The sequence below is a fragment of the Calonectris borealis genome, chromosome 1 (genome assembly GCF_964195595.1).
Source record: "Calonectris borealis chromosome 1, bCalBor7.hap1.2, whole genome shotgun sequence".
In the NCBI taxonomy this organism is placed as follows: domain Eukaryota; kingdom Metazoa; phylum Chordata; class Aves; order Procellariiformes; family Procellariidae; genus Calonectris; species Calonectris borealis.
In genome coordinates, this window is record NC_134312.1 from 53,173,720 (window position 1) to 53,196,477 (window position 22,758).

The 22,758-nt window shown below is 37.8% G+C and overlaps 1 protein-coding gene across 2 annotated transcripts in view; it reads right to left on the minus strand.

Moving 5' to 3' along the window:
• The window catches only part of ANKS1B (ankyrin repeat and sterile alpha motif domain containing 1B), a 449,770-nt gene that overhangs the window by 276,750 nt on the left and 150,262 nt on the right, over positions 1-22,758 (minus strand). For both annotated transcript variants that reach the window (XM_075151688.1, XM_075151680.1), the window contains exon 11: positions 12,258-12,394. In XM_075151688.1, coding sequence (XP_075007789.1) covers positions 12,258-12,394 — 137 coding nt within the window. The remainder of the gene's footprint in view (positions 1-12,257; positions 12,395-22,758) is intronic.

Genomic DNA, 22,758 nt, shown 5'->3' on the forward strand with positions numbered 1-22,758 from the left:
TCCTACCTAAAAAGGCAGCTGGGATGGTCCAGCTCAGTCTTCCTAAGCAGCTTCAAAAACTGCTCTGGCCTTTGTCCAGTCAATCTCCAGCCACTGCTTCAACTCCTTTCTTGGAGTCAGAATAGCAGTACCTGATGCATCATATGGCCTTTTACTAACTTATGAATGATCACTACACCTTAGCGTAGTATTTCAGACTACTGCAACATCTTTAAAAAGTTTCACAAAAATACCTTCAAGATCTTGGTGGGGGGCAGAGCAAGGGGGGAAACAAACCCAAAAAACCCCACACTGTTCTGAAGCGTTTTTAAAGATCAGTTTAGTTTGCAAATACTCACAGATTCTGAAAATATGTCCATCAATAAATAGCTATGATTTGCTCTGGAGACATGGGTTAATGATATAAAGTAAGTCCAGAGTGATTTTCAAAGATGATTATGGAAGCTAGAAACAGGTTTTCTGTTTGTTTGTGCTAACATGCAACCATCTGCTGACCTGGGTGATACAAAATACCTCCTACATTATTTTGGGCTTTGACATTATTATTAATTCAGAAAAACATTTCAGTTTAATAGGTCTTTCCAATCTAAGGATTCTGTACAGAACCTCACGCAGCTTCTAGTGCTCTACAGCATAACACTTCTGCTATATTGTTTGGAGCTAACAAGGTCCATCTGTCAACATGTGCCAATAATTTTTCTACACAATTACACAGGAATCTAGCATCTGAGCTTTTGTAGCTAACTGTTGCACCTTTTCTGGGTCCTGTAAAATGTTACATTGTTAAAGTATGCTAATTGTTCATTAATATATGTTAAGAGAGATGCAGTAAACACAAACTGGTTTATCCCTCTGTGTCTCTCTAAAGCACAGTTTGCACAAAAACTGTAGAAAAAATTGTTTTTTTCCAGAGTTAGGATTAAATTCAGTCCCAGATTTAGATAACTAAATTTATAGCATAGCCATTTACCTCTACACTAGGTATCTAAGCTCCCATTACAGTCAGTTGAGATCTAGTCAATACAATCAATAGAGTCCAAAGAACCATTGACCTCACCCAGTCATCTTGGTTCACTTGCCTTAACACAGGTATCCACCATCACTGGAGATTCCCTGGGGCATCCAGGTGCCATCCAGAAAAGTGCAGGTCTCCCCTATGTATGCCCTATATCATACCTGACAGCCTCCACATGCATGTCAAAGACACCTTTATGGCACTTCAAATGACATTAGATGCCTATTTTCAGGCAATTGAATTGAATTCTACATCTCTCCTGAGCATGATGGGAGATTAGATATCCAAATCAGACAGAGATTCTTATATACAGAGATGAAAGCACAGGTGTTTTAGTTTCAGACTGAATCCCATCTCTAGCTCACATACCTTACTTCATTTATTAGAATCTGGAGCCAAATTCCAGCCATACTGGCAGAATGTGTAGCCAGCAATTAACAAGTCACTTACTGGAGTCTTGTACCGTGGTGTCCAGGATTGCAGCTTTCAAAGCTACTCCTTGAGATCTCTCAAGATAGGTCCTGAATAATTCTAAGACGACCACTTACTATATGCAATACCATAATATCAAGGAAATGTAGTCAGGGGTCAAGGTTTTATAGCTGTGAAGATCGTACAAACACAAAACTCTGTCCCAAAGAGATGATGCTTCTTTTATTCTTTGTACCAAAGCCAGCTTTGTCAGTCATTACATTACATGTCTGCCTCATACTACACAGAAGGTCTGCACACACTCAGATAACCCTTATGAAACTGTAGCATACTTATGGCTTAACTTCACCCCTGTATGTATGCTATAGAACCACATGCAGATTTGTCCTTAAGTAGATTTTCTTTATTCATTACATTCATTTAATTCACTTGTTATGTGTAAATCTCTTTAATGACTGATTTTGTTTACTTTAAAATGTTTCTTCATGACTATTATTTCAATTGTCATAATACCGACCTAGAAAACACTAGACTATCATAAAACAGCATACCAAATCAGGCTAATGAAGAAACCTTATCATCAATGCAAAAGCAAAAATGTATCAATAAAAATCTTCAAAGATATTAATAAAAATCTTTAAAGATATTGCAATAACAAGATTTAAATAACTTTCAAATCAGGTCTAATCAGAAAAATATTTTCATGTTAAGTCAGTAGTGAACTTATGTCAATGAAAGATACCACTTTGAACACTGCAAAACAGGAAAGGCATCAAAATACACATAACGAATTGCCTTTCTATTAAAAAGACAAGTAAGCACTTACTTAATGCTCCCGTGAATGGAAGTTGCATGCAAATTCTGTAATGCTACCATGAATCGCATGTAACACTATGAGCATGCAAGGGATCATTCAAGTATTTCTCACAACATTCAGCAGAGGGAGTAGGGCAAAATTCCTTTCTCAATTTAACATCAAAACTTTTCTCCAGCCTTGAAGTACTCTGCAACACAAGTTTGTGACTCCACCTTCTTTTATCTTTGGGATTTGTGTACATAGTGCTACCACAGTCTTTAAAGAATTAATTCTTACAACACTCCTCTGCACTATGGCAGAGCTATTAGCCCCATTTTACAGATGCTGAACTAGAGTCTAGAGCTCTCCCAAGTGACAGATGTGTGGCTCATTAAATCACTGAGAATCAATGAACCTGAGGAAATTCTGCATTTGGCAAATCCTGCCAAATTCCAGCTGCCCTACATCATGTAAAAACTGGTTTCAGTTGTGTTATATCATGCAGAAAATGGATGATAGAACAGAGAACTGAACTTACATTCTCAAATGCTAGCTAGCACATAAGATACAGATTTACCAAAGAAAGTAAGAGGCTGTAGCCCCTTCCCCCAGGCTCGTCTCACATACATAACTAGGTATGATTGTAGCCATGGGGCTGCATAAACCCCTCATTTTGGTACCTGCCCAGATGACTCCATTCTTCTCATTCTCTGATCAACTCACTCCTACTTCAGAAATTTTCCTTTCTCCAGCTTCCTTCTTTCTTAAAATCCCATTTTCTTTCTACACATTTTCCCTTTCACCCCATTCTTTTTCTCAGTTTTCTCCTATCTATTGTTATATTCCCCCCAAAACTACTTATTTTATTCTAAAACACCCTTCACAGTATCCTAGCTGATTCCAGTTCTACTTGGTCTTCCAAAACTTTCTCCTCTGCTTTCTCTGTGGTTTTGTCATCAAGGTCTCTCAAAAGAACTCCCTAACAGTCCTATCTCCCACTGACTTTATCAGTCACTCCATCCCTCTCATTGTCCTTCAATGCATCTGATTTTAACCTCCTCCCTTTCAAATACAACTTTCACATCGCTTTTACGGTTTCTTAGTCTCTGTCCTCTGCCTCAACATCCCAACATACCATCTCTGTTTCTATCTTTGTCTCTTTTGCTGATGTGCACTTACATAAAATCCCATAACATTCATAATTTTCTTGGTAAAATACAGCCTGTGAGAGGACAGGCTTCTTCACTTCCTCCTATTCTCAGTATCTCAGTTTTGATTTGCAGAAATCAGCAGGCCTGATACATTCTCATCAGTCAATACTGCTGCCAAGAGTAATTTGATTTATAGGATCTGAATTAAGATGATCAAGTAGCCTTGAAATTGCAAAAACTGGAGATTACAATGGATCTGTGTTTGATTCTTCTATGTCACCTAGAAATGAAAGACTGCACTGAACTATTACTAGACTCCTGAATCAATTATTCTGTCAAGCCTCAAAATACCATCTTAAACAAGCTGAAGACACACTGTCTTTTTAATAAGGTAATATAATTTTCTCTTTTTTCATTTCATAGAACCTTGTCTTAAATTATGACTACAATTAAAAATAAAACATAGGCAGTTTCAGCACCCATCTTGACATTCTTGTTTTTACTTCTCAACATCTTAATTTAGTTTAAGAGCAGAAGGCAGGAATTACACCGTGGCTAGCAATAAATATATCGCAAGCAGCCACAACAGAGAGCTTAAAAGATCATGGGAATTAAAAAAAAAAAAAAAAAAAAAAAAAAGAAATAGTTTCACTGTTTTTTAACTGTACATCCTTTTCATTACTAAAACCATAATGCATTTTAAAACTAAATTCATTTTTAATGGCATCATAGTGCCAAAATCCTAGAAATTTCTGTTTGACTGATTTTTAATTTAGAGAAAGACACCTCTTGCATCTTGCGTGAGCAGCATACTTCTTTACAGTAATCTCATGGCCCATCAGCATAGTTTGATCATTTCACCGTTAGTGACGCACTCAAGGATGACACAACCACATAGCTCTTTCCTGTAGCCTGCGGTTAGGAAGTCATGCAGTGTGACTCCAGGTACTAAATATCCATAGTGCTTTCTGTTCCTGTGGTTCTGTTCCCCTCCGTGCATGTTATACTAGCTCCTCCTTTAGGAGTCCTCCACTGGAGTACGTAACTAAAGGTCAGGGCGTTGCAGCCCCCTTTCATCTTCCATCTCTGGTCTTAGATCAGATCACAAATCAGACTGGGAACAAATAAGGGAAAGAACGGGTCTTCTCCCAGTTTCCATTTTCCTTGGCTTCTACTTTCATTTTAATTGCAACCTTATTGCAGCTGTGGGTCATGAGGTATAGCAGTCCTGAACGCTAAAAACTGTAACACCTTTGTAGTGGTTTCCCTCTTTGACCGACGTGACCAGATTTTGAAGACACATCATTATTCTTACCCTGGGAAAACATTGCTTGAAATGAGCTCCAAATTGCGAGAGATAAATTTGATAAATAAGAGGAAGTCTTATTCCTCAGCTACAAAAAGTTTCTAACTTGCAAACATTTAAAAGAAGTGTTATTTTCACTGAAATGGTTGGAAAATGGATGTAAGGCCATTTTCTTAAAAAAAAAAATCAGCTTCCAGCTGTTAGCAACATCCCATTTTGACCCTCAGATTATGAAAATTGCTTATATCGTTACATTTGTGTATTACAAATTTTGAACGGTCAAGGTAATGGCTATTTTTTAAGTTGCATGCTACATATAGCACGCATGTGTGAAAATGTGGTGCATTTTCAGATGATGATAAAGGATTACTCAATAACTAAGGTGTTCAAAACCACCCAGTACTACACAGAAACAAAGGAAAATGCTATAAATCTGGTGAGATACCTATCAAAGCACAATAGGTAAGGCTTTAATCTTCCAGATTCTGAGTGTTTTACTGTTTCCAAGCATTATACGTACTAGGGCAGGGCAGTTGGCATGGATGGGTTCACACCCCTACTATTAAACTTCATTAGCCTTCAGAGCAGGGTCTTCAAAGCAGAATTACCTATGAGGAATGGTCCTTGGCCTGACAGTGGATACTTTTGAAGAGAGAGAATTGTACAGGACCAAAACTATACCCAGGACCGTGTTAACAATTCAACAGTATAGATGACAACCTTCCAGAGCTCAGAAGCTTATTTTACTAGTGTAGATGTACCCACCTACCTTTCAGTATCTGAACTATCTTTATGCTCAGTATTTCACCAATTTGGTCTGTTACAAGTTCAGCTATGAAAAATGTTCACTTCTTCTGTATGATTTAGGTTTATATTGAATCAGGAAACACAACCTAGAGAATATCTCCAGGAAAGCATCCAACTTTCAACCAAGAAAATATATGCGCGTAGAAGTGATATTCTAAAAACATAACACTCCTGACAATAAAGAGTGTTATTCTGCTTTAATTTATACTTGCGCTTTAGTATCCTGTTGAACTGCAATTAAATACACTCACACATACTGTTTGCTATTTTCATTAGTACTGTGTATTGGGGAGATGTGTTTATGTTTTCATATTATCTCAGCTCTAATTAAAATAATCTAAATAAAATTATGTTTTATAGTTACTTGTCAAAGGAGATCTTTTACAATGCATCTCTTTAATAATATTTTGGTTAATGTTGTTATTAAGTAGTCACAGAGTATCCATTATGCTCTAAGGAAATTTTTTTAAAATATCCTCCTCTGGAGTTGTTACATGTCTTCTACCCATTAATTCTGTGGTAATACAGGGCGAAAAAAAAACATCCTGTGAGACAATTCCAACCATAACCTTTTTTTGTAATTGATACTCAGTATTTCAGAATAACAGAATTTCATAATGTCTGTCCTATTTTCGGTCACGCATAGATGAATTGCTAACCACATCCTAGTGGCATTGACAGTAATCTTTTATTTTTTTGTTTTCCTTTTTTTTTTTAAGGGTTATTTAGGAGCTTTATTTATGTTTGTTTCTTTGTTTATTCATTTCAACATTATTAGAATGAGAAGATATCAAACTCTGTGCAGTAGATTTGCATAGACACTTTAAACGTTTACAAAAAAATAGAGAGACAGACAATTTTCTGAAATATATCTCCATACCTAGAATCAAGGTCACTGATTGCTGTCAACTACCTTAAAGTGCTTGCAGCCCTAATGGATATATGCAACCTTGGAAACCCTACATAAGACAGGAGAAATCTCCAGACCTCTAATGATGAGGGCTAAATCTGCCCATCTGTGGACTGTAGAATACATCTTTATTTTAGTGGGTTTTGGGAATGCTCAGCACCTTTCAAAAGCTCAGCACCTTTCAAAACTTCATAAAATCATGTACACAGGGGTGGCTTTTACCTTGGAAATAACAGGTTGATTCCCCACACAATCATAACTCTCAGTAAAATCTTTTCAAGTCTTATTTGCCTCTTGGGCTAAGCATGGACACTGCACATGGTTGTACAGCACCAAAACATACCAGAAAAAGAAATGCGCACCCGAAAAGGAAGCATAGTGTGCCTGCACAGTATTTCTCCATGGTGATTTCCCTGATTATTCCCTGCCTGGCTGAGCATGTCGTAACTTGGGCTGAGCACAGAAAGCAGTTCATAGGAGAAAGAAGGTCCTTACTTTCCCAGCTGCCCTGTGATCTCATTCAGAAAGCGAGTGGTGAGAACTTATTGCATAATTGTGTTCTCCAATCCTCCTTTTTAGGACAAAATGTAACAAAGCAGATTTTTTTTGTGTTGCAAAACAAGTTCAATAGATGCATCACAGAGTTGTCACGCATTTGTGCACTGGTGCAACAGCCTGCAGTGGGGATTTCACTGGCGTTCCCTAAGCTTGCAGACACAGGCATGTGCCAACTCAAGCGAAGTGTGACAAGGGATGCATTTCATTCGGGAAGAACTAAGGGTCCTGCAGTAGGGTGTTGGCATAGGGGAGAAACCAGGGTTATTTCACCATGGGGAAATAGTGACATTAATCCACTTGAAAATCTTGTTTATGGAACAATTAGTTCTGAAAATGTATTTTCGGGAACTGTGATTTTCCAGGGCTACCTCTAAGACTATTGTTTGTTTGTTTTTGTTCAAAGTAATTCCTGCACCTAACTGCAAAAAGGATGAAATATAATTTCCTTGAATGTAAATTACTGTCACTTTTTAGGTCAACTAGAGCACATATCTCCTACGGTTGGTCTGTCCATTCATGTCCAGGCTGCTATAGGGCATGGAACGTCATGGTCCCTGTCTTTCCCTATGCCTAGATGAACTACATCTACATAGGTATGCCAGGCTCACTATGCATGCAGAAAATACATTAGGCCAGGCACACCTGGTAGCCCAAACAAGTGGGATGGGTCTATCAGAGGCTACAGAGGTCCTGCAGGATTCTATTACTGCTTGTAGAAAAATGAGACAATTTCTTTTGTCCTCTAACATTTAAACTGTTTTCTTCTATTATATTGCTAGATGTCTTAGCCAGAGGAACAATGAACCATAAATGGAGTTGAAACTTTGTTTAAAGAGGTTAAAAAAGATAAATAGAAAAAATGACTAATGTAAAGACAGCACATCCGAACTCACAAGGAAAAAAAACGTATTATAATGGATTATTGCAAATCTTAGCAATAAAACCAGCAAGAACAAGATGATGAAATTCCATTATGTCAGAAACACTGAAAGTCTCTGTTCCTTTGTCCTTCTACCAGAAGCCCTCTTTATATCACTGAAATAACACTCCTAAGGAGTTTACTTATTCACATAAAATGGGGAAAATACTAATTTATGATAGATAAAATCCAAGTCACTTTTAAATAATCAACATTTAGACATCAAAAGCTGTATCTACGGTTAGCCATTTGAAACATACGTTAGAAAGACAAGAAGAGAATATACAAATGCTGGATTACAGCTAATAAAGAATTTAAAAGGTGAGAAGTCAGAATTCAATTTTATAAGAATAGGCCAATGACCCACAAGTGAATAGCACTGACAAAAGAAACAGTCTCTTAGGAAAAAACATGTTTTTTCTCTCTTTATGTATACAGTTCATTTGTTCAAATGGAGCTGAACAAATAAATACGTTAAATAAAGAGAGTCTTATTAAATTGAGTGGCTAATATAAAAAATACATGAAGCATCACATGCAGCCCAATTTTGTTCAGAGTTCATCCAGACTGAGAGCTATAGGAATTGTTGTAGAACAAGCTCAGTTTTACTATTTTACTTTCTAAAATTCCAGTTCCGATAAGGTAAGTAATATTTTACTATATGTACGAACATAACTAAGTTAAAACTTGGAAGAGAGCCTAATATTTCAGAGGACTTTAGTTAACACATTAACCTACTTGGTCTTCTACCACATCTCATTTTTTCTCCCATGTGCTGTTAGTATACTTCACAGACGCATATGTCTTTCATATTATTGTATGTATTATTTTCTCAAAGTCGTCGTTAATCAGCAATTCATGAGTTAAAAACTTACTACTATTTGTCTGGACAATCTGGAAAAAAATGATCAAGTGATTCAAACTCTGAACTAAATTCTGATTGTTTCTTATCTGCATATGTGTAACTTTTCAACAAATCCTCTTTTTCAGAGACTGAGCCTCTGAAAATTTGAAAACAAGACTTGTTTTTGCAAAATGCTAGATCACAGGTACAGGCCATAGCTAAGGTGCACAGATAACATAGCACACAGATCCCTGAATTACTGGTAAGTGAGCTAACTTCAGGATTGAAGCAGTAGAGGTGAGTGGCACTGTGGCACTGAACTTAATACTGCTTCTGAGATCTGAATTAGTATCTCTCAGGAGTGCTGCACTATGCCAGGGAGATATACCATTTCAGTTAAAATAGGCATCAGCTTTAGTAATAGCACACTGATTTGAATAGTTGAGACATATCCAAAGAGAATTTTTAGATAGATTTTAGAGAACAATGGGATCTCATAAGGGATGAGTGGTAGGGTCACAACAAACTGCAGATTTCTCACCTCAAAATTCATCATAATTAACTGAAGAAAGGATAAATTTCCAGAAATGTGAGTGAAAGGTGGGAAGAAAAGAGAAATTACTAGCCGGATTTTGTGAGGGCATGTTTTTAATATAAGAAGGGGAAAATTAGAGCCAGGTTAAGAGACAACTAAAAGGAAAAGGACAAATTTTGAGTGCACTCTGAGGAATCCCTTAACTGATCATGACCCAAACCTCTCAGGATTCACACTTTGTGTATGAGATTGCTCCTGTCTCACACTTCCCAGCTGTGGTACTTTCACCCCATGGGCTGGCAGTGCAGCATCACAGCCTCCTCCCTCTTCAGGGACCCCACGTAGCAGGTGTAGCTGACAGATTCCCCCACCGAGCTGGGTTTGGTTCGTGAGCATCTGGAACAAGAGAGGGGAGAGGCCACTGTGCTGTGCTAAACCTCACATTCATACAAACATCTCCAGGATCTGTCGTGAGTTGAAGCATGTATATGCACTGCCACCGTGTGAGCTGGCACACAGTCTTAGGTACCTGCCCAAAGAATGACCCCCACCTCTGCCTCCAAACCCACCTCACCAGGTTTCTCTTTTTCCACTCTGCCACTGCCTGCCCTCACCAGACTGGTGGGGGGAAGGAATCTTTGGTCCCCTCTTCTGCTGCTTACACAGATCACAGAGTAGTTAACACAGTGTTTCTCCTCACTGCGGGTAAACCGTTATACGCACAACCGTCCAGGAAAGATAAGCAAGGCTATAAATGAAAATAACAATATGAGTTGAAAGGCCAGGCTTCCCTGGTGGTTTCATCCAAGCTACCAAAGCCTGCCTAGCGCAAAACTAGCTGCTGAAGAGTTTCCCATTCTGCCTTTCGCTGGCACCTTCAATGCTGGATGCACAAGCCATATGAAAAGGGGAAAGGAGTGACAGCTGCTTTGGAAATTTATAGGATCCCTGTTCTAGATCTGCTTAAAATCTGTTTATTTTGCTAGAAAAGTGCAAAGAGGCCCTGGCAGACAACAGAAAATTAATTATTTTGCATGCATTATGTAACACTATTCATTAGTTTTACATGAGTGGTGAGAGGTCAGGCAAGAATAGAATCCCATTGTGTTAACCTTCAAAGAGCTTGCCATGTAATTGAATGCAGCAGGCATGGAATAAAGGAATTAAATATGCAGGCAGAATTAACACTAATGGTTTGCAAACATCACACTGCAAACATCTACAACTTCTTTGTCTAAATTCTTGGGTTGAGATCTTGGGGGGAGGTGATTAGGTAAGCAACAAAAACAAGGAAAAGGAAGAATACTGAAGCAATGTGCATAAAACACATGGAGAAAGGAGAAGCATAATGGGATCTGAATGCTATAGTACATCCAACTTCTCATGTATTAGCACATAGATTTACAATATACACGAAGCACTAGCCTACACATGCCCTTCTGCTGTTGTTTTCTGCATAGGAAGTATGCCACATGTAGGGCCACATGAGAGACATTTTAGCAAACGTGGTAAAGTTCTGACCATATATATCGCACAGCTAGCTTTTGTTCTGCAGAACGATGAGAATACTGGGAGTCAGTAAGTGGTATGATTTAAATTTGAAAATAGCTCCCCAGAATCTGCTGAATCCATTCAGAGTTAACTAGCAGGAGAACATCACCATTCAGTGTTCTGGGTCCATCTGTTGGCAATATTATGATGGAAACAGCTTTTTAAATGCTATTTTCCATAAGCTTGTTCCAACAATATTCCAATACCTTTCTGTTTGCTTGCTACCTACTATAAAAAACAGCTTAGAGGGAAGGAGGCATTTCAGTACTATACTGATGTAGGGTGGAAGGGACAGAGAGACTACAGGAACAAGCAAAACGAGAAGCAACTATAAAAAGAGAACAGGAGAAGCAGCTGTTATTTTAGACCCCCTGCAATCTAGATTTAAACCAGGATGTGGAACCCAAACTACTGTAGTGTCACAGAGGGATGGGCTGCACCAGCTAGTTGTTAGAATTATTGTGCATTGACAGTGTCCGCCATAGAAACCAATGGCTCCTAGAGAGAAATGGCAGGTGCACCTAGTAATTACCTTTAATTCTGCAAGACCTTCTGAACTGTGTGCTCCAATGAGAACTGAAAGGAAGGTCCACCTCCATCACTGTAGCATGCTTACCTGTGCGGCACCAAAACAATCTGCCCTATATAATTCTCACCAAAATATCACGTATCCTTTAGCTTACTTCTCAAGTAACACAAATGCCAGCAACATACTGATGATACATAGCCTGCATCCACTAGCATCAAAGTGGCTCAGTTGCAGAGATCCACTCAGCAATGAAGAACAGATGGCTGCATTTGAACCCAAAAATTGGTAGGAGAGGAATAGAAGTTCTTTTGGTGCTCTAAGATTTATTTATTTTAAAGCTTTTATTTTAAAAGGCTGTACTCTCTTAAAGAATTACAAGGGGCACTCAGGTCTTCCACACATTAAGCATCTTGTTTACCTAGTTGCTTAGAATACATATAGTTAGGAAGGATGAAAATTAAGAAGCAATACTACACAAGAAGGTAAACTAAAGAAGGTATGAAACATTATAGGACCATGTAAATGGAGATACAGAAAGAGGAAAGAAAACCTGAAAAAGTAACAGGAGTTAATACTGATAAAACCAGAACATAAACTTGGAAGAAAACTAATAGTACATAAAAATACAAAATATTACATAAAGACTTCATTCATTATTAATGCTGTAAGAAAAATGTACTGATATATCTCTCTGTACATTGTTGCACTCACTCATAAAATATACTATCTTCTCCTGCTATCAAGTTTGCTTCCTAAGTACAAAAAATATTTTATATTATGTTTATCCGTCTTTGACCTATTCATATGTGTATAGTGATAACACCCTCTTAAAATACATGCATCATAGCCTGCTTTTAAAATTAAAAATACAACTAATAAGAGGACACTTATGGTGATCACCTACCTGAGGACGTATAACTTTCACTATGTTTTTAAGTGCAGTGTCTGGTGATGGAGGAGAGCAGTCAGGTGTTGGGCCTGTAGAGCTGTTTCTATGGTTACCAGATCCTGGTGCGGTAATTGCTACCTGAGGTGCATTATCTGTGAATAAAAATAGCATTTATGTGAACTTACAAATACTTCATACCTTTTAAAATAAAAAATTATTTTGAAAACAGAACGCTACTCAAAACACTATTTCAACTTACAAAACCTGTTATAATTTAAATGTATTTGGTAAGGAATATATTGCATATCTACACTTATTTTATCAGCTCATACATTCATTCTATGTTAAGGGAGAATATAGCACTCTCTTAATACCTAAATAAAATAAGGCACAAAACAAACACAAATATTTTACTTTTGTTACCCTGAATTACCGATTGTGAATCCAAGTACTATCACTATCACAGGCGTGACTTAAAAGGAAGTTTTCTAATGCAACTCATATCTCATCCTGGAAAATCCTAACACATACGACCCAGTTCAGCAAGTTAGATGAACGCATACTCAACTCAGAGCGTGCTAATAGCCATCAGTAACAACTTTCCTGGACGCTGTGAGCAACGTAACGGATCAGCGAGGATTAATTGCACAAAAAATGTGCTCAGCTCCTCTGACAAAATTTCCATCCTCCACAGAGCTGTGCACTGCGGTAGCTACCTTTCTAGCAGTATCTCAGCTAGATAACCTACAGCTGGCTTAAAAATGTATACATACCTGCAGGTATGTGGGGAACTGCTGTTCGGACATATTTTGTGATGCTGTTACCATTTTATGGCACTGTGAAGGACCATTAAAGGGACTTAAAGTATCATTCTTACCTTCTCTAAATGTTCTTAATGCTGTTTGAACAATGTAAAGTTAGTGAAAATCAGATCAGAGAATAAAGGACTATGAAATAAGGCATAGCTTCCCAGCTGTGATGGTAACCAAGCACCAGAATGACTTATCAGGAGGCCAAAAGATCCACATTACTTCACGCCTTTAGAATTTATTATTAAAGAAATGCTTTAGTTCAGATTCTGGGGAAAATGCCATCGCCTGTGCATGGTCATGGTGGTCTTTACGGTGTCTGTGAATTTATAGAGTACCTTTCTTTGTGGGTCACAAAGACATGTGCTCTGTGTTCCTAAATGTTCTGTAACACCTGCAGCTTTTCATTAAGACAATGATTACATTCAAATCTCATGTCTGTGGGCCTCAACTGACAGCCTGCAGAGTTCACAGAAGAAAGCCTATTTATTTGTAATTGAGGTGGATCTCCAATATGTACTTTCACTCTGTGGGCAAATCCACTCCAAAAAAACCCAAATTGCAAATAAACAAAGGCAGCTCCAGTGCTGTAAGCTAGAGAATTTTTGCCTAACCAACTTCGGCAGGAACAGACATAATCTCCTCCACCCGCACAAGTCACAAATGCCTCCGACAGAAGCTTCTCCCTCTCAGTCCTACTGACCTGAAAGAATTCTTGGAATTATAACAGAGATTTCAAAGGGAAGGAAATACCCAGTTACCTTAAGGTAGCTAACAAAGGATAAAGAAGAGTAGTTGCAAGAATGTAAACTTTACGGCCTTTCCAACCTACAGACACTTTCATAGCATGCATGATTCTAAGAAATACTCCCTGTAGAAACACTACATATCTGAATGAGGTCTTAAAGATTCTGGTCAAATACAGACCGACAAACTGTTCTTCTAAAGGAAATACCGGGCTGGCATGTTTCAGCAATATTGTTACACTTAATGAAAGTGTAAACAAAAGTTCAGGTGGCAGTCTGGCAGACATCCAAAACGGAGACATCCTGCACATAACCTCAGGTGTTACCTGAGGTCTGCCAGAGTGAACCCTCCCTGTCACAGACACAGACAATTCCAACTTTGTTGAAAAGCATCTGCATCAAAACTGCCAGTCCTTTAGGTATGCAGTCTTAAGACATAGAACGGCTCTTCTGAATCATTGCAAGTGTGCAAAGACATCTCGAATCTGAATTAATTTCATTCAGAAAGTAATAGATATGTGATAATACAATGAATCAAACAAAATTTTACACAGAAAGGAACTTAAAGTGAATCCTCATAACATCCCTAACATGGAAGAACTTGGACGGCATTCCAGAAAGCATTAAGTCTCTTTTATGCTTTCCTGTCTGGCCTGGCATCTAACTGGAAAACTGTTTATGTGCAGAATGTGAATGAGTATCGTGTGGTTTGAAAGCCTAGCTCATCAAAGGAGGGACAGGGATTTGACAAGAGGACACCCCACCAAGGCCTTGCCATAGTCTGTGGAAATCTCATAGTGGGGATGAAGACTAAATATGAGTGTTAGGAGCATCTTAATTGAGCTGAAAGTCTTATCCTCTTTTGTTCCAGAATATGAAATATCATCTTGTTTCAGTCTATGGACAGACTCATCAATAGATAATTATCAATGAACCTCCCTGACTGAGGAATCAGAGACCTGCTTTGAGAGAGCCCTGCGCTGTGTACGGATATACCAGACGAGACTATACTGCTGCTGAGACACGTGGCAACACAGGCACCACGTAGGAAGCTAAGAAATAACTTCTAGAGTGAGAAATGTTCCACGTGAGTCTACTTAAGTGTACTTAGTGCACTGTGCTGGTTTTGGCTGAGATAGAGTTACTTTTCGTCACAGTAGCTAGAATGGGGCTGGTTTGGATTTGTGCTGAAAACAGTGTTGATAACACAGAGATGTTTTTGTTACTGCTGAGCGGTGCTTACACAGAGTCAAGGCCTTTTCTGCTTCTCACCCCACCCCACCAGCGAGCAGGCTGGGGGTGCACAAGAAGTTGGGAGGGGACACAGCCGGGACAGCTGACCCCAACTGACCAAAGGGATATTCCATACCGTATGACGTCACGCTCAGCATATAAAGCTGGGGGAAGAAGAAGGAAAGGGGGGTTGTTTGGAGCAATGGTGTTTTGTCTTGCCAAGTAACCGTTATGCGTGATGGAGCCCTGCTTTCCTGGAGATGGCTGAACACCTGCCTGCCGATGGGAAGTAGTGAGTGAATTCCTTGTTTTGCTTTGCTTGTGTGCGCAGCTTTTGCTTTACCTATTAAACTGTCTTTGTCTCAGCCCACGAGTTTTCTCACTTTTACTCTTCTGATTCTCTCCTGCATCGCACTGGGGGGGAGTGAGCGAGCGGCTGTGTGGGGCTTAGTTGCCGGCTGGCGTTAAATAATGACATGCACTTATTTACCTACTGGTGTGAGAAACAAACAGAACGATTGTCTCTGACAAACAGCTAAACCTATAAAGAACACAAACTCCCCGGTACTTCAGCAGTCCCTGAGTTTCTGTCACTGTTCGTTTGCTGTGAAGCCTGTGTGGCTGTGCTTAAGCACAGCTGCCCTTTAGCTGTTTAGCACATAAAAGCCTTGCAAGTGAAATCAGGAAATCTTGCACATGTGGAAGTATCTCAAAGATGCATCACTCAAAGGGCAGATATTTAGAAATACAGACTGGTGCTGATGATAATGAACACAGTTTTCTGCCCACCTTTTCATTCTGGTTCAAGCCCTTGATGATAGCCACCTCAGCTTAGTTTACTCACACTGTAAATATTCAGAAGACATTTATAAAGGGGCCAAGTTGTATGAGCAAGATTTTGGTCTTTCCACGGGAAAGACCACAGCTTTTTGTTGATCCTGTTCAATGATGGGTCACTGAAGACTAGGTTTTGCCCCTAGATACAGTCCCACCCAAGAAGCATCGAACTGACTGGAAGCGAAATTTTTAGAATGAAAATTTATTGGAAAATATTCATGAGGAGAGGCAGGGTTGTTATATGCCTCACTAGGTAGAGCTAAGAAAAACTTTTCCAGCTACAGTGTATACATACAACTATAATGAATTCAGGAACATACATAATATGCAGCAATCTCAAAAAAGAGTAGTTACAGTCCCTCCTTCCAAGCAAACTAAAGAGGTAATAGAAAAAAGGATCATGCTATTAAAATCTAAAAATAAAGCTTTAAAAAATATTTCAAATATTTTTCTTTGAAATAAACATCCCAGAAAAAATCCAACTGCTCAGTATTTCATGCCTTTGCTCCTTTCTCAAGGGAATGAAGTGTCTGGCATGTAATGGTTTCTTGTAAACAATTTCTTTATTGTGGACAGCTGTTTATTTTCACAGTAGGATCTTCCCATCAGGCAACCAATAATGATTTACTACCTGGGTCTGCTCCATCAGAGAGAGAATATCACCATCAAATTAGTTCCTGCAACCAATTTGGGTGACTTCTCTGTTTATGTATACAGTACTTATAGTTTCATTAAGAATAGATTTGAATATATTTTGTTTTGTAATTAAATTATATAATAATTATGTTTTCATTTTCTTTTCTCTTTCTCTGGTAACAAAACTAAAGGAAACATTATTTTTTTTCCCTTTAGGTAACCATAATGGTAATACTGTAAGTTTCAGTAGAACACTTCATGGCAAAAAGAACTTGGAAACTTGAGAACCCACCAAATTTACATAGGAAAGATTATCTCCCATGCTGAGTTTCTGATAGGTTCTATAGATGGGGCCAACAGGTAAGTATTTATGGCTGTCATTCTCTTCTAGTTCCTGGCTCAAGTTGCAACAAGCTAAGAGATGCTTCTGTACAAATCAGATAACATCAGGCTCTAGGGATCATCTGGCAGCTAAAAGTTACTGAACTGCAGCATGCTCTAACGATATTCCTTCCTGCCTCCATGATACATGAGAAATTGTCACAAGGATTATGTAATTGGAGCTTATTCTGATTTTTAAAAATGGTTACTGAGGACTTTCCATCCTCCATTTCCTTTGTTTCAGAGCAAAGGAAATAGAATAGGATAGGATAAAGAAAATATACTATGTTATGTTTTCTATGTCCAGAATAACCAAAATAATTTTTTAAAAGGTTAGATAAACTCAGGTTTTGGATTAACTGGACTCATCTAGTGTGAACTATAAAAATAGCTATGCTGATTTACATCCTGGCAAATCTTACTAATTTGCTTTGTTGGTTGGTTGATTTATTGGCTCAGCATACGATGTTTTAAAGGACAGAAAGTGTTACAATGCCATCATGATCACATTTACCACTAACCATCTCATGGACATATGAAAAAAGATTGTTATTCTTGAATTTCCCACAGGATCAGACAGGTTTCCACATCTTAATCTTAATTTCCAAATCTTAATAGCTCTTAAAATTTTATTTCCTACTTTTCACAATTTTTGAAATACTTACAGTAGAAGCAGACTCAGTATTTACAGCAATGGTCACACTAGTGCTTCATACAACTTGCCTGTGCATGTTAGTCTTTTCCTTATGTATCAAAAGACTGTAATTACAAATGATGACATCATTGCTTGCAAGTTGAAGGTCAGATTGTTCCTAAGACCATTAAAAAATTTTTTTTTACTCTCAAACCACACTACCATTATTTAAATTAGAGCTACACCCTTTGATTATAGACAGGTGGCTTGATTTCAGTTACACTAAAACCTATTAATATTGAATCAACTCCACCAAATCCAGAAATTCAGATTAGCTTTTTAGTGGTCTATTCCAGTTATTCCATATTTCACCAACAGTTATTTTATATATTCTTACAGGAAAATTATAAAACCAAATTGAATAGCATTGAATAAGAACTAATTCACATGTTTTTTTCAAAATTTACAAATTTAAGTTTTTAAGTAATTTCATATGGCAAATATTTACTTTTTACAGCACCTTTTTATGAGAACATTTAAGGGAGGAAGGAAGCAGCAAGACAAACACCTCACAAAATCTGTTTTTCACCACACTGCCATATATAATACAATTGCAAAAAAAAGAGATGCTTTTTGCACATAGTGTTGTTTTATCCATGATCCAGTTCAGTGTTATTGAAGCCTAATCAATACAAGCATACAGTTATCTTGTTCATGAAAATGTTTAACTATGAATGTACACTAACCTCATGTCTCACACAAAAGATATTATCTAAGAATTAAGATCATAACCAATCCTTTCATAGGAAGAAAAGTTGGTCTACTATCACTGACATTATAAGTATTCAGCGATTCATTCCCAATGCACTCTTTCAGTACAAAAAGAATTTCTGACTAAAATGAAAAAGACATTATGTAATGTGTATCAGTAAGATTGATTTTTGGAACCAAAATTCAGGGCCTAAAGTTAAACTTCTGTATTCAGATGCTAGTAACTAAATTGTTTTCCAAAGAAATGGCATTAATTTGTTCTCAAAGTCTTGAGCAATTCAGAAACTGATCTTCAAACTTGCAAGGTGGGATTTCTTGAAATACAGCTACGTTTCAGTGAGCATGCTAAACTCCTCTTTAACTCAGTGATCGAAGGCTATAGTAAGCTTTTTTCTGAAGTTTACAGGATAACAGGAGGTCAACAAAAGAGGGTAGCACAAGGAGCTCCTATTCATGGATATGGTGACTGCTTTACGCTTTTAAGGATCATTCAGATTTGAGTCTGGAGAGAGCAAAATGAAAGTGAATACTGTCTTCTTTTAGTATATTGTAAGTGCAAACTATGGTGTTCTTTTACTGCTATCATCTACTAAAAACATAAAAATGTTACCTGTTTAACTGAAACTATAAAAAAAATCATGCACTGGGAACTTTGCCTTTTACTGTGCTGTGTGACATCAGTAGTCAGTTAGTGCATGATTGTCTTCGTTCATTTGGTGCACTGCATAGAGAAAAGTGCCCTTATGGATAGTGATAGACCATATCACCACAGTTCAACAAGTGTTTCATCAAAATTTTCATCCCACTATCCATCTACTGTAAGGACAAACTGCTCACTGGAACTTTTCTAACAGATAATTTTTCTCATAGTGTACTCAAAGGAAAGGCACTATATGTATGTAATGCCAAAATATTAACTACTGGGCAGATACAAAGTATACCAGAACACTTCCTACCACATCTCAGCAAGCAAAATATCAGAAGCCAAAAGTCAGCCCAATTCCAGAAATACAGTTATAATTAGATTTCATGTCAGAAATAAATCTTCACAATGAACACACAGATTAACTGTGTGTTACATACAGAAAAATGCTAGCGTTCTTTTCAAAATCTACAGTTATGTCTATATTAGCTGTTACTTCAATTTTTTCTACAATTTAGTATAATGGCAATGGAACAGCAGATCAAAGCAGTTGATCCTCATGACAGTCCTTTTAGAATACATGTGGGTTTGAATTTTTAGGACTGTATAGCATCTTAATTATTCTATTATTACAGCATCTATTATTCTTACCTCACCATACATGTACCTCACAGCTTCCAGAAGGACCCCATACTTTTGGTGCCCACCTGAAATGGAGCTTCAGATCAAAAAGGAGTCTGGTTTATGTGCTCCAAAACCAGCCTGTGACTGAAGCAATGAATAGTAACTGGGAACTATGATTTATTTCAAATTCACATCCAGTGCTCTGAACCAAAATGCAAATGTATACTCAGCCTATTTTATTTCCACATTCCAATTATTTGTGGTGTCACTTAAATACTATATGCTTAGATTTACAATTTGCTGTAAGAACGAAAGAAATACATATTTAACTTTAGAGGTGTGGACCAGTAATAATCTAGAGCTAGATTACATGCTACACGTCTAATAGTGTGTGTATATATATACACTGAATTCTAACACCTCTGAAAATATAATACTAGACATGAACAAAATACTTAAAGCACAAAGCCTAATCATCATGACCTTGTAGAGCTTTACACTATAACCTCAGGGCCTGGATAGATTTGTACACTGCAATTCCAGGAGAAAGAAAAAGGGTGGAAAATGAATGTGCACGTACATACGTATGCGTAAATATATATAGATACACCTGCATACATACATAGACAACAACTTCAAAGGTGCCCTATTACAAGTAAATAACTTACTTTTATTCCTCAAGCTCTGCTCAGTGTGGAAGATTTCATGCAATGTTTCAAACTACTTGAAGGTAGGCCAAAACCCTACACCTGCTTTGGACACCCCAACATCAGGATGATGCAAAAATGTGAATAAAGCTCCGGATGGCTTGGTGTTGTCTGGGATCAAAATGCTGGTTAGTGTGGTATCAAGACAGACCTAAGTTTGATCAGATATAGCAGACTCAATTTGCTAGACTAAGCAAAAACTGCTACAGAAACTCTTATCCAGTCTGGCAATTTCTATGGTTTTGGATCTGTCTTTAGGAAAAAAAATGTTGGCGTGCCTTTGTCTGTACATGTTATATGTCCTCTTAACATCAAATGTGTTATATGGAGGCACAAAGCTCTGAAAAGAACATGGCAATGCTAATCATCTGTCTCGGACAGAAATCAATCATAACCACCGTAGAAATCTTGGAAGAGTACAAAAGGAGGTAATATGGAAATAGTACTATTTCCGAAGGATCAGTCACCAGTGACTGAATTTACATACATCTCCTCACAGAGGTCATGGCCACCAGACTGGCTAAGAAATGAACAGGTTAATGTAGGTCACATCATAGATGGTACCATAAGGACTAGATTTTAGTGCTCTTCAATAATGGGGGAATGATCATCTAGTCCTTTAAAAAGCTTCATAACTGGAATGAAAGAAGACTTGCCACTTATAACCACACTGGAGTGACAGATAAACCAGTATTTTCTGATTCAAGGGATAATCAAAGATATGGAAGTTTTATCAGGGATATGCTGATATCCTCATGCTGAGGAGAAGACCAAGAAACTTGCCCAGACTATGCCTCGGGGAATCTTTCCTACTGTTGTTGAGCTTTTTCTAAAAGTGATAGAGAGACCCAGGTCCACATGAAGAATAATCTGAATCCTATTCCTTATGGTAAAGAGAATTTGGGCACAGTGATCTTCCTAAAGCTTACAGAGGGCTCGTTAAAACACAATTAACCCTCTCCAAGGCAGAGCAAGGAGAATCACCCCATTACACTAAAACATACTCATAGACAGATTTCAGTGCAAGTCTTAAAACAATATATCCAAACATTTTATATGGAGACAGCACTACTTAGGTTCAGGTCATTCGTCATGGGTCAATCTAGGCTGCTGGATTCCACCAGCAGTAAATTTACAAGGCAGAAGCCCAAGCCAACAAGTAGGAAGAAACTAACAAAGACCCAAAACTGACAAGTAGGTCACAAAATAGTAGGAATTGCCCTGATTTGATACAGAGCTGCCATTATAAGATTTATTGGATAGCATGTGTTATAAAAATGTGGTATCTCCTGTAAGTGGTGGACGCATTGCAAAGATTCACAGCAATTGCATACAGTAAATTAAGCCAGCCTGCAGTTCATACAGAAATCCAGGAAAAAATTAGAAAATCTCCTATTTTGTCAGGCAGATAACAAAAATGTTTATGTTATATAGTAGCCCAAATTGAGGGACTAGGCAATTTTCCATAGTATAGGATTCAGTTTTAAAATTGTTTTAACTTGACTGAATCCCCAAACCAAATCTTCTCCCCTACATGACTATTCAACATGGCATAGATTTAGGAACTGCAGATAAGGACAATCGTGTATTTCAGGACTTCAAGGAACAAACTTTACAAGAGACATTTCAAAAGAGCAGATGGAATACTGAATAATAGAATCAGTAGGTAGCTACACTGGATGCATAGAGAGAACGGTTGGACTAAACTGTTTGAATTTGCTCTTTTGAATTTGTTTTGTTTCCACACACTTAAACTTGAATAACCATTGTTCTGAGTAGGATTGTAAATATATATCTGCAACTGTCTTGTTGAAAACACTTGAAGCTATAACTGGCCCAGTCTTGGATGTGGCAGCTATTTCAGGATTGTGTTTGGAATTAATTACCAGTGAAGTGCATTCCAGTGGCAGCAGGGGGTCTGCTTAGTTGTTTCTGCATCATCCACGAGAGTTGGGTATGACTATTATCAACTTTTTATTTCCTCTAATCACCCACCTGCACAAATAGACTTTGGAACTGCTTCAAGCTTGCATAACCCTTGTAGTACCAAGCAACTGTCTGGAAAAACATCTCTCATTACGTACTAATGAGAGATGATGGGTGATTTCCACCACTTCCTGAGTAACCTTTTGAGACTGTCTCTGCAAGCTGTTGATGTCTAATTGAGCATTCAAAAACAATGCTACACAGTTGCCCTATACTTATTTTTTTGTGAAATGGGTTTTTTGTTGGCTTTTCCATGTTTAAAAGGTTTGTAGTGAAATAACTGCACTTGCCTATGACAGATATTTCATAGATTTCTACATTTGCCTTGTCTCAGCACGTAGTCATCATGTTTCTGGAAGTTCAATGAAAAGCACAGGGTGTAGTTACAGGTGCCAAAATAATTTTGTTTATTTCAGTCATTCACTAAAAACTGGAATGCCTAGTAGTCTTGTAAAAAAAAAAACCAAAACATCCTCCAAAAAAGAATGATACATATTGGGGATGTCTGT